Source organism: Psammomys obesus, unplaced genomic scaffold, assembly GCF_907164565.1.
Source record: "Psammomys obesus unplaced genomic scaffold, mPsaObe1.curated_primary_1811, whole genome shotgun sequence".
In the NCBI taxonomy this organism is placed as follows: domain Eukaryota; kingdom Metazoa; phylum Chordata; class Mammalia; order Rodentia; family Muridae; genus Psammomys; species Psammomys obesus.
In genome coordinates this window covers 647,990-659,356 of record NW_026594377.1, presented here as the reverse complement: position 1 = coordinate 659,356, position 11,367 = coordinate 647,990, and the positions used below count along the sequence as shown (strand labels likewise).

Sequence of the window (11,367 nt, the reverse complement as noted above, 5' to 3'; positions counted from 1 at the left end):
GACGTTAAATCTGCTATTTTTATTAATTCAGGGCTACACAGGGAAATCCTTTCTCGAAAAACCAAACAAATAAAAAGGACAAGGTTATATGTAGCCCAGGATGACTGTCAGCTTTGTCATGTAGCTGCAGTTACCCTAAACTCTTGGTCCTCACGCCTCTACTTCCTGAGATGATATATGCCAATGTAAGCCACCATGTGTGACTTTCAGGTTTTTGAGACATCTCTGTAGCCCAGGCTTTCCTGCTACTCACTATCGTGAGAAACAACCCTCACATTCTAGTAAAGAGACTAGTGAAAGAAACGCAGCGTTTTATCTTGTTTTCTTCTTTGGATATTTTTGTTTGTTTGTTTGAGGCAGGGTTTCTCATTGCAGCCCTGGCTGTTCTGAAACTTCCTCTGTAGACCAGGCAGACTTTGAAATCAGAGATCTGCCTGCCTCCGCCTCCTGAATGCTGGCTTGGGCCACCACAACCAGGTAGGAGTTTTTAATAGGATTTTTGCAGAAAGGGATTTCAGCATAGAAAAAAGGCAGGCTGGCTTGTTGCAGGCAGCATTTGTTTTATTTTCTCTTTTTTTTGGCTTTTCGAGACAGGGTCTCCGTGTAGCTCTGACTATCCAGGGACTCACTCTGTAGACCAGCTGGCCTCAAACTCAGAGATCCACCTGCTTCTGCCTCCCAAGTGCTGGATCAAAGTTATGTACCTCCACCATCCAGCTAAGGCAGTAGTTTTTAAAGTCCAGGTCATAAGAAACTTCTGGCTTCTTTTTCCAATAGCTGGATACTCAGGGGATTTTACAGTGTTTGTATGCCTCATCATAGACCTCTTTAAATTCCCCATTCTATTCAGGGGACTCACAGCTTTACCAAATGAATCTTCTGGTGCTTCAGCCTGACTATCCTTTCTCTGAATGTGACATAGGTCACATAGCAGAGTGTCTGCAACTTTTCAACCATCCTGAGCTGTAAGGGAACCAGACAGCAGCTGCCAGCTTAGGGCAAGAAGAGCCTAGCACTTCGTTCTATCTGTGACTTTCTGGTGGACTCTATGCATACCTGATAACTGAAAATGCACCAGAACTTTTTCCCCCTATGGGTTGGGGGCTGGCTTTGAACTCCTGGCCACCTTCCTGCCCCAGCTTCCCTGTCATTGGGAGTGAAGACTGATACCTGGCATTTGGACAGTTCTGTCCCATGAGGTGGGGTGCCTGAAGCCTTCCCTGGTTCTTTCTTAACCCTTATTGCCATATGTGCATGAGTGTTTTTCATACATGCATATATGTACCATACATGTGCCTGCCGCTTGTGGAGGCCATAAGATGTCGAATCCTTGGGAACTGGAGTTACAGGTTGGTGTGAGCTGCCATTTGGGTGCTGGGATTTGAGCCTAGCTTCTCTGCAGGAACAGCCAGTGCTCTTAACTTCTGAGCCATCTCTAGCCCCACTTTTTTTTTCTCTGAGTGTGTCTCTTATCTCAGTCCCTAAGCAGCTTGCTTCTTCTGTTTGGATTTAGAAAGATGCCTGATTCTTATTCACTGCTGTCAGATGTCTGTGTAGGACCCTGCAGGTCTGCACTCCATTCTTAGCTGTCTGAAAGACCCATTCAAGATGGACGAGTGTGAAATATGAAAGCTGCTCAAGTCCTTTCTACAGGACAGCATCTTCCTAGGCTTCACCAGCTCTTAGCAGCATTAGAGTGAGGTATAGTGGCACACACCTGGGATCCCAGCTGCTAGAGAGGCTGAAATAGGAGTATCACCAAAAATACAAGGCCAGCCTGGGCTACAGTGAGTTTAGAGCAGGCTGGGCTATGTATGTAGTGAGATTTTTCCATCTCAAAAATAAAATAAAATAAATTCCAGTTGGTGGTGGCACATGTCTTTAATCCCAGCACTTGGGAGGCAGGCAGATCTTTCTGTGAGTTCGAAGTCAGACTGGTCTATGAGTTCCAGAGCAGCCAAATTACACAGAGAAACCCTGTCTTGAAAACCAAACCAAACCAAACCAACCAAAAAAAAAAAGGAACTAAGAGAAATGCCTGTATAAGATCATGAATCCACATGTAAAGGAAAAGAGCACACACACACAAAGGCACACTGCAGGGCAATGGTCACTGTACAGACAACATTGAGAGTTGGTCCAATGACATGACTCAGCAAGTAGAGGAGCTTGTGCCAACTGTGATGAGCTAAGTTCAATGTACAGAACCAATGTTAGCAGAGAACTGAGTCTTGCACATTGTCCTTTGACAGTCACGTGTGTGTACATGTTCCTCCAACAAACTCACCCCTTATGCAAAAAAAACAACCTGAGAAAAACAAAAACCCACTGGATTTCAGACATAGCTAGGTTTGAAGCCCTCTGAACTAGAACTGGCCCAACTGAAAGAATTACAGGCATAGTTTGGGAGAGTAGTCGAACCCCTTCTAGTCAGGGGCGCTGCCTTCTCTATAGCAGAGGGTGCGCGCAAAAAGGGCCGTAGACTCCCCACAGCAGGCAGTTACTGAACACCGGTGTGCCCCAGGTGCACGTGAGCAGGAAGACGCTCACCCCAGTGTGAGGTCACAAGAGGACGTGCCGCCACTCTACCGAGGTCCGGCCCAGAGCGTTCCCACCTCCCACTCCCGACAGCCCCTCCACCCGGAGGCTAGAGCCCCTTTAAGAACAAGCAGCCGAGCCTAGCAGGAAGAAGGCGGCATCTACGCCGCGAGACGGACGTGTGCATAAGCCAATAGGCGCAGCGGTCGCGGCGTGACCAGCCAATGGGCGCGCGGGGGCGGACCGGCGCGTCTGAAGCTGCTCTCCGAGGCGCGGCGGCCGCAGCTGGGGGCGGGGAGGGGGCGCAGGACCCCAAGCGGGGTCCCCGAGCCGCAGGCACGTCTTGTGGGGCGCAGCGCGGAGGCAGGGGGTCGGATCGGGGCCTCCCGGGGCTGTGGGGGCTGGGGCTTCTCGGGGCAGCGGCGTCGGCCGGGCGCGGGGCGGCGTTGGGGTGCGGGGCGCGCGGGGCATTGTGGGGCCTCAGGGCGGGAGGGTCTCCGGGCCGGGCCGGATCCCGGAAGGAGCCCCGCAGGTGAGGGTCGCAGGGCAGGGACGCGGGCCTCCGGGGCTTCCTGGGGCTTAAGGAGAGGGCCTGACAGGATGTAGGGTGCTGCAGCCGGGTTGGGGGGCTCCGCAGAGAGGCCTGGTGCCAGCGAGATGGTGCAGGATTCCGTATTGGTGTCTCTGTTACTCTTTTGCATTTATTTATTTTTGAGACAGGGTCTCACGTAGTCCAAACTAGTCTCCCAAGTGTCTGTGTGGCTCAGTCTGGCCTTGAACTCCAGGTCCTCCTGTGTCTACCTCCGAAGGGTTGGGGTGCCTGCACTGCCACACCAGGTTTCCAAGGGTCCTGAGCCTAAAGCCTAGTGCATGCTTGGAGAGCACTCTTCCAAAGGACTACAACCCTAGCTTATGCTTTAGATTTAGGCAGACAGGATTTCGTATAGCCAGGAATTCCTTGGCTTTGGATTTCTGATTATCCTGCCTGCACAGGGATGAAAGGCATTTGTTGGGGGTAGAACCCCGGGTTCTGTGCTTGGTAGACAAGTGCCCTGTCACATGAGCTACCTCTCCAGTGCCTTACTATGATTAAAAGCTGGAGGTGGGTGTGATTGTAGAGCAGTTAGAGTCGGGGTCCCTGATGTTAGGAGACCTCAGGACCTTCAGGTACAGAGCAAGAGACATCTAAATCTGGCACCGATCCGTTCATTTTCATGCTGGGGCCTCTGTCAGACAAGGTAGCCAGATGCAAGGGCCACTACTAAAGATTTCTCAAGCGATCCAAGAGCTATAAAATTGTCTATCCCAAGGCCTCAGGGACTGTCCTCACCACCCAATAACTCCAGCACCCTTTTCTTGGCATTCAGTCCTACTTTTCAACCTTGGCACTACAGTTGCTGTGTGACCTTGGCCAAGTGGCTTTGCCTCTCTGGGCCTATTGGATGCTTTTTGTGTTAGGTAGGGTTTCCCTACATGTAAAATGTGTTTATACATTTCACATGATAATTAGTTCTGATATCAGTTAACCCAGCTGCAGCCTGTGGCTCAGAGTTGGGGGTCTGTGTTCACCTTTTCAGCCAGGTGAGTAGGATGCCCAATGGATAGATGATGAATGCAAGACCTAGTGTTGCTGAGTCTCCTGAGGGATTCCAACTATAGGGAATGAGCTGAGGGGAATAGAGGGGCTGCCTAGGTGGAGTTGTCACCTTAGTGCTTGACTGTTCCCCTAGGGCTAGTTCCCCATCCCCCAGCAGCATGGCATCCTGGGCAGAGCCCTCTGAGCCTGCTGCCCGGCCACCTGCTGGCGTCCCACCACTGGAGGACTTTGAGGTGCTTGATGGTGTTGAAGATGCAGATGGCGAGGAGGAGGAGGACGACGACGACCTGAGCGGGCTGCCACCTCTAGAGGACATGGGGCAGCCGACAGTGGAGGAGGCTGAGCAGCCTGGAGCCCTGGCTCGGGAGTTCCTGGCAGCCACAGAACCTGAGCCAGCCCCAGCCCCAGCCCCAGAAGAGTGGCTTGACATTCTGGGTAAGTGTAAACAGAGCGCCAGGTCAGGGGCCCACCTTGACTTCTTGTCTCTTGAGCTTTGTTTCTCCTTAACTGTGGGTTGGAAGTGCCATCAGGACATCGATGGCACCTACATCTATGTGTGTGTGTGTGTCTACAAGTGTATATACACACATATGTATATGTGCGCGCACACACACACACACTTTTGTTGTTTTGGTTTTGTTTCTCAAGGCAGAGTTTCTCTGTGTAGCCCTGGCTATTCTGTACCAGGCTGGCCTTGAACTCACAAGATTTCCCCATGCCTTTGCCTCCTGAGTGCTGGGATTAAAGGCGTGCACTACACCTGGCACCAAAGGCATATATTTTTATTATTATTTTGAGATAACCTTACTTTGATACTCAGGTTGGCCTTGAACTCACTGTACAGTCCAAGCTGGCTCTAAACTTTGGATTCTCCTGTCACTGTCTATGGGCTTGCTGGTCTCATAGGCCTGTGCTCTGGTGAGCCTCTGCGACTGTTTAAGACAGGTGTGTTTGTGAACTGTTTGCTGGTTCACACTCTGGCTTGCACACAGAATTTGTAACAGGCTGCTTTTACCCCCAGTGCTGGTAACAGCAGCTCAGAGAGGCTGAGTCACCTTCGTGGAGCCACAGCCTTTGCCCTGGGTGCCAGCAGTTCCAAGCCAACTCCCACTGCATTTTTCCTAAGCATTTATCTAGACATGTGACATCTACCATGGCTCAACAGCCGTGTCCAGTTCTGTTCGTCCTTTACTGGCTTCACAGCATTTATTTTCTTCCTAAATTGTCTTCCCTGGGTAGTGCTAGCGGTAATTTGTTTCTGTTTTTGTTTTTGTTGTGTGAGTGGGTGCTAGGGAATGGAACTCAGGGCCCCTGTGTGCCAGGCAGAGCCATTTACCACTGGGGCTCTCTCTTAGCCCCTCCCTGGGGCATTCTAGAAAGGGTTTCTTAAAATCTAGACCAGCAGGTGCTGGAGAGGCGGCTCTGTGATTACGAGCACTGGCTGTAGGTTTAATTCTCAACACCAAAGGGCTGTTCACAACTGTCTGTAACTCCAAATGGATCTGATACCCTCTTCTGGACTCTGCCAGCACTGCACCCGTGTAGTGCACAAACATTCAGAGACAAAATATCCATATGTAGGAAATTTAAAAAAAATCCAGAACAACCATGTTGGGTACACTGTAAAAGGCATATTAGCTATGCTCAGTTTGGGCCAACCTGGGCTAATGAAACCCTGACTGAGAAAAACAAAACAGCAGGCCAGGCACAAGGTCTCAAGTCCATCCCAGTGTCACTAAGACAACATAGTAGTGGGTGTTCCCCAGAGGGTGGCCTGGCTGTCGGATCACAGGCTCACCCCGGCCCATGCAGGGAATGGACTGCTGCGGAAGAAGACGCTGGTTCCGGGCCCGCCGGGCTCTAGCCGCCCACTCAAGGGCCAGGTGGTGAAGGTGCACCTGCAGATGTCTCTGGAGAATGGCACCCGTGTACAGGAAGAGCCCGAACTGGCCTTCACGCTGGGAGACTGTGATGTTATCCAGGTGGGAGCTAGGTGGGCAGGTGGGTGGCATGCCACAGGGCCTGAACTCTTGTGACACTCGCTGGCTGTCCTCTAGGCCCTGGACCTCAGTGTCCCGCTCATGGATGTGGGCGAGACAGCCATGGTCACTGCTGACTCCAAGTACTGCTACGGTCCCCAAGGCAGGTGAGAGCTGGCCTGTGTATTCAACTGCCCCACCATCCTTCCCATTTTCATAGAAGGAAAACCGAGGCTGAGGGCATCATATCAGATTATGACGGGTGATTGACATGGGGTACCCCAGGACCTGAGGCCTTGCCTTCCTGCCTCAGATCCATCCTGGCAAGGAGGGTGTGTGGCGGGTACAGCCTGGTTGCCAGGTCTGAGTGTCCCTCGTTGGCTCCACCTCCAGCAGGAGCCCGTACATCCCCCCCCACGCAGCCCTGTGCCTGGAAGTCACCCTGAAGACAGCGGAGGATGGACCCGACCTGGAAATGCTGAGTGGGCAGGAGCGCGTGGCCCTGGCCAACCGCAAGCGGGAGTGTGGCAATGCCCACTACCAGCGTGCTGACTTTGTGCTGGCTGCCAACTCCTATGACCTGGCCATCAAGGCCATCACCTCCAGCGCCAAAGGTGACCTGTGTGTGGGTGTGTGTGAATGTGTGTGGGTGTGTAAGTCAGGACAACTCAGGAGAGGCAGTTCTGTTTCTTCCATCAAGTGGAAGGGGCTCAAAACTCAGATAGGCTTTTCATCAAGGACTCACTTGCTGAGTGCCATCTTGTAGGATGGCCAGACTTCTGTACCATCACTGGGGTACATAGAACAGTCTATAATATTCCAGAATATAGTTAGAGTCCCTGCCATCTAACCTTATGTCAGTGGCTCCTTCCAGGCTCCTTCCAGGCTGTGGTGACCAGGCACAGTGGTCACTGAGAGTTGAGTGGTCATGCCTTCCTCCGTCTCAGTGCTGAGGTCACAGACACATTGCACTTGACTCCTAAGTGAGTGCTGGGATCTGAACTCACATCCTCATGCTTGCACACAGCCCTTGGAGGCATGGGCCTGTTGCCTCAGTGTGAGGGTGGACATGGGAAGGTCCAGGACAACTGCATAGTGAGCTGCTTGAGGTCCTGACTGTGATGTAAGGACGCGTGTGGTGTAGACCCCAGAGGAGGGTCTGGCTCTTTCCCAGTGACCACTCCCCCACAGTGGACATGACCTGTGAGGAGGAGGAGGAGCTGCTACAGCTGAAGGTCAAGTGTCTGAACAACCTTGCGGCATCGCAGCTAAAGCTGGACCACTACCGCGCAGCGCTGCGTTCCTGCAGCCAGGTGCTGGAACACCAGCCAGACAACATCAAGGCTCTGTTCCGCAAGGGCAAGGTGTGTTGCAGCCGCGTGCTGGCCCCAGCCTTGGGTGCCCCACAGTTTGTGGCGAATGCTTATATACCATCCTCTGGCTGCCATCTTCCCCAGAGGGAAAATCACGTGATGTCATGCCATGGCCTCGGGAGCCCTGAACCTTGTGGCTCTCCCCATGCTGTCTCTCTGCCCAGATCCTACAGACCTGAGCACTGTGGACATGGCGTGCCAGGCTAGCTGTAGACACCGCTGCTTCTCCCCACTAGTTTCTGGGCCCGCCCTTCAGCTCAGGCTCTCCCCTCCGGCTGGCTTGTCCAGCCCTGCATGGCTCCCTCCTCACCTGCTGCAGTTATGTTTTGTGTTAGTGTGAGGGTGCAGCCCTGGGACCCCCACAGTCCAGGGAAGCCAAGGTGTGCAGACACCTGGGCTGTGTGAGAACTGCTTACGAGGCGCTGGCTGTGCAGGCTTCTCAGGGAGACCAGCTGTGCTGTTCTAGGAGCCTGCAGTGTAGAAATCAGGCCCTGCCACACAGTTGAAGCCTAAAGAGGGATTGTAGCCAGGCATGGCAGTGTAGTCCCAGTGCTCAGGAGAATGAGGCAGGAGGATTGCCAATAGATGCAGGCCAGCCTGGGCTACAGTGGACAAATCTAAAGATGTTTGGTTATTGGAACTGCCCCATTATGGGAGCTGCCTTCACATCAAGAGGAATTTGTAGGGCTGTGGGGATGTTGAGTCTCATTGGAGGCCCCTATGCTCTGAGCTGCCTGTCCCTAAGTCCCCTGTCCCAGCGCAGCAGTGATACAAATGGCAAGCTGTGGCTCAAGATTGGGGCGCCATTGCAGGGCAGAGGAGAATGATACAGAGAGTGGGTGCCCGTCTCCCATAGGTGTTGGCTCAGCAAGGTGAATATAGTGAGGCCATCCCCATCCTGAGGGCTGCCTTGAAGCTGGAGCCTTCCAACAAGGTAAGCAGAGCTCTGGTGGGCTTGTCTGGTAACCGTCATTGTCAGCCTTCTGTCATTCCTGTTGTTCTGTCTTCTGGCTTGCCTAAGGGTGGGACAGCAGCTCCCACTTTTTTAGAGCTGATGGGGCCACGTTTCCTAGGGGCCCCCACACCTGACAAACCTGGGGACCGGAAGAAGGGAGCAGTTGCAATGACAGGCAGGTCAGCTGCCTCCTGCACGTGTTCACCCACTCCCACCCACCTCCCACAGACGATCCATGCAGAGCTCTCAAAGCTGGTAAAGAAGCGCGCTGCACAGCGGAGCACAGAGACTGCCTTGTACCGAAAGATGCTGGGCAACCCCAGCCGGCTGCCCGCCAAATGTCCGGGCAAGGGGGCCTGGGTGAGCCAGGGCAGGGTTGGGGTGGCCGGGAGATGCTGGGGACACAGGCAAGGTAGAAGGAGGGACTCTGTGGGACTGTAGGGCTCATGGTGATGGAGGCTCATGCAGAGGAAGAACATACCCTTCAGGACTGGGTATTTGGTTTGGGTTTGGGGGTGTGTCGGACTATCTCAGGCATAGTGAAAGCGCTGCTGAAGGAGGCCTGTGTGGATTTGGTACTTGCTTTGGCTATGCAGCCAGCTTTCACCCTTCCCTTTATCCACAGTCCATCCCGTGGAAGTGGCTGTTTGGGGCAACTGCTGTGGCCCTGGGGGGCGTGGCTCTCTCTGTGGTCATTGCTGCCAGGAACTGACTGTCCTCCTACGCACCTGGACCCTGACCTGTGCTCCCCAACCTCCCCAGGCTCCCTGTTTACTGCCCTCCCTGGCCAGGCCGCATCCTCTGGGTCGGGGGAGCAAGGATTGAGGGTCGCACACCCTAACATGCAGGAAGGACTGAGGCCCTGAAGGGGGTTATGGGGTACAGCCCAGAGGAAGGGGCCCTGTTCCTCCAGACCCAGTTGTACATCCCCCCATAGCCCTGCCCTCTGGGGGCCTCAGCCGGGGCAGCCTCAGTTTTCCCTCTCAGTACGCCTGGGGACAGTACTCTACCATTTCTTCCTGCCCGCCTGCCCCTCTGTCCAGGCTCCCCCACTGTGAATGAAATAAAGCCTCACCCGCACCCCACTGCCTCCTGGGCGTGTTTCTGCTGAGGCTGAGAAGGCCTGAGTCACACAGCTGAGCCAGGTCACCAACAAAAGCTGCTTTAAGGAGCGGTTATGGGTTGTGCCTAGGTCGCCACAAATGGACTCCAGAGGACTTCTGCCTGAAGTCGTGTCCTGTTGGGTTTGTGTGGACTCGGGGGTCAGTTTTACTTGATGGGTGCTGTGATTTTTGCATATCTGCCTGTCTGACACACATGAGGCCTTAGTTCTACAAGGAAGAGGTGGAGGACCTCACAGTCATGTCCATGGGAGAGAAGGAGCGTCTGTGTATCTACACGTGTGAGTGCGGCAGTGTGTGAGAGAATTTGAGTTGTGATCCAGGCAGGGAATGTGGGCGCTTGAGCAGGGTCCCTGTGTGTGTGGATTAGGAAGGCTGGTTCAAGGCAGTGCTGCATTTCACAACAGCAGAGACTGAAGGCTCTGCACGTTACAACTGAGAGCCCAGAGCTGATGGGTGAGGGAGCTGCAGGGGAGCTGAGCCCTGCGAGGCTGTCCTGTCAGCACTGTCCTGCCCCTGGGACTAAGGGCACCACTTAGACCATTCCCCAAACCTGTGACCTCATATCTCCTGCCATTGCCAGCAGAAGGGTGATGCTTTATACAATGCCGGCTGCTCAAGGCATCTGTTTTGAGGTAAGGCCTCATGTAGCTGAAGGCTGATGTTCAACTCCTCATTCTCCTTCCTCCACCTCTCAAGTGTTGGGAGGGCAGGTTTTCCAGGTATATGGTAACATAGGTGACACTTACAGTCTTTAGTTTTATATCTTTTTTAAATGTTTAGATGTTCTGGGATTTGTTTTCCCCAAATCCTTAAGAGTTCAGAGAGGGAACGTGCCTTTTCCTGGTTTACACGGCACTTGTGCAGATCTCCAGAGCCCCAGCAGTCCTTGCGTTTTGCTGACCTGGCCAACTCCAGTGTTCACCTGGTCTTGGTGATGAATGGCTGGGCAGCAGTGAGCCTGTTACCAAAGCTTTTCTGGTCTCAGCTAGGGTGTTAGGGAGCCCTGTCTCCAGCCTACCTAGGAAGGTGCAGAGTGGCAGGTGGGACCTTTCACACCCCATCTCCTGTGCACCAAAACTTGTACTGGCCTTGCCCCCACCCTCCCGCCCCGAATGTCCTAGTTCCACCTTCCTCTCTGACGTTCCCCGAAGATGACATAGCACTGATACACACCGTGCATACTTCTCTACCTCAGAGGCAGGGTTACTGTGTAGTCTAGGCTGTGGTCTTGGGAGCTCTGGACAATGGGAATCCTGCTGCTTCAGCCCCCCAGGTAGCTAGCACTACAAGCTTTCTGTCGTGTCTGGCTTATTCTGCAGTGCTAGGAATCTAAGGCCTCCTTACATTTTCCAGTTGTGTGGTGGGGCTTTGGATGTATGCAGTGGAGCATGCTGCTTCTCTTCCCTTGTGGGTACTAGGGATTAGCTAGGTCATCAGGCTTGGTGCCAAGCACCTAACCCACAGAGCCAATTTGCTAGCCCAGAAAGTACTGTAGTTACAGGGGAGCCGCGCTCCCTATCCCCTCATTGGGGATCCTGGGCTGCAACTCTGCCTTTGAAGGCTAGATACAAGTTAAGGAAGAAGACTCTAGATCCAGTGGCAGAGCCTGTCTGCTGTCTGACCACTGAGAACACTGAGACCAAAGGATTCTGAGTTCAAAGGCACCCTCAGCTATGTGTAAGCTGCAGGCAAGCCTGGACTCATGGAGTGGTAGCTCAGCACCTACAAGCATTTGCTCCTCTCGCATGGAGGCTAGCATGCAAGAGTTCCCAGCATGGAGGCTCAAAACCATCTAACTCCA

At 53.4% G+C, this 11,367-nt stretch overlaps 1 protein-coding gene across 4 annotated transcripts; it reads left to right on the top strand.

The window, feature by feature from the left end:
- Nucleotides 1–2,773: 2,773 nt before the first annotated feature.
- On the top strand, nucleotides 2,774–9,522 carry Fkbp8 (FKBP prolyl isomerase 8). Of its 4 annotated transcripts, none has more exons than XM_055618824.1 (9): nucleotides 2,774–2,874; nucleotides 4,269–4,570; nucleotides 5,948–6,117; nucleotides 6,193–6,281; nucleotides 6,511–6,728; nucleotides 7,306–7,478; nucleotides 8,344–8,421; nucleotides 8,671–8,802; nucleotides 9,068–9,522. In XM_055618824.1, exons 2-9 carry the CDS (start codon nucleotides 4,294–4,296, stop codon nucleotides 9,152–9,154), a joined length of 1,224 nt encoding a protein of 407 aa, XP_055474799.1. In that variant the 5' UTR covers nucleotides 2,774–2,874; nucleotides 4,269–4,293; the 3' UTR covers nucleotides 9,155–9,522. The 4 variants fall into 4 exon arrangements, with proteins under 4 accessions (XP_055474799.1, XP_055474797.1, XP_055474801.1 ...); XM_055618822.1 differs by having other exon boundaries at nucleotides 6,508–6,728; XM_055618826.1 differs by lacking the exon at nucleotides 2,774–2,874 and adding an exon at nucleotides 2,993–3,070.
- The last annotated feature ends 1,845 nt before the right edge of the window (nucleotides 9,523–11,367 follow it).

Bases quoted from the DNA above. Each gene is read 5' to 3' on its own strand.
- Fkbp8 (XM_055618822.1), top strand. From the start codon at position 4,294: ATGGCATCCTGGGCAGAGCCCTCTGAGCCTGCTGCCCGGCCACCTGCT. The intron at 4,571-5,947 runs GTAAGTGTAAAC...CGGCCCATGCAG, and splicing joins AGAGTGGCTTGACATTCTGG to GGAATGGACTGCTGCGGAAG. The intron at 6,729-7,305 runs GTGACCTGTGTG...ACTCCCCCACAG, and splicing joins CATCACCTCCAGCGCCAAAG to TGGACATGACCTGTGAGGAG.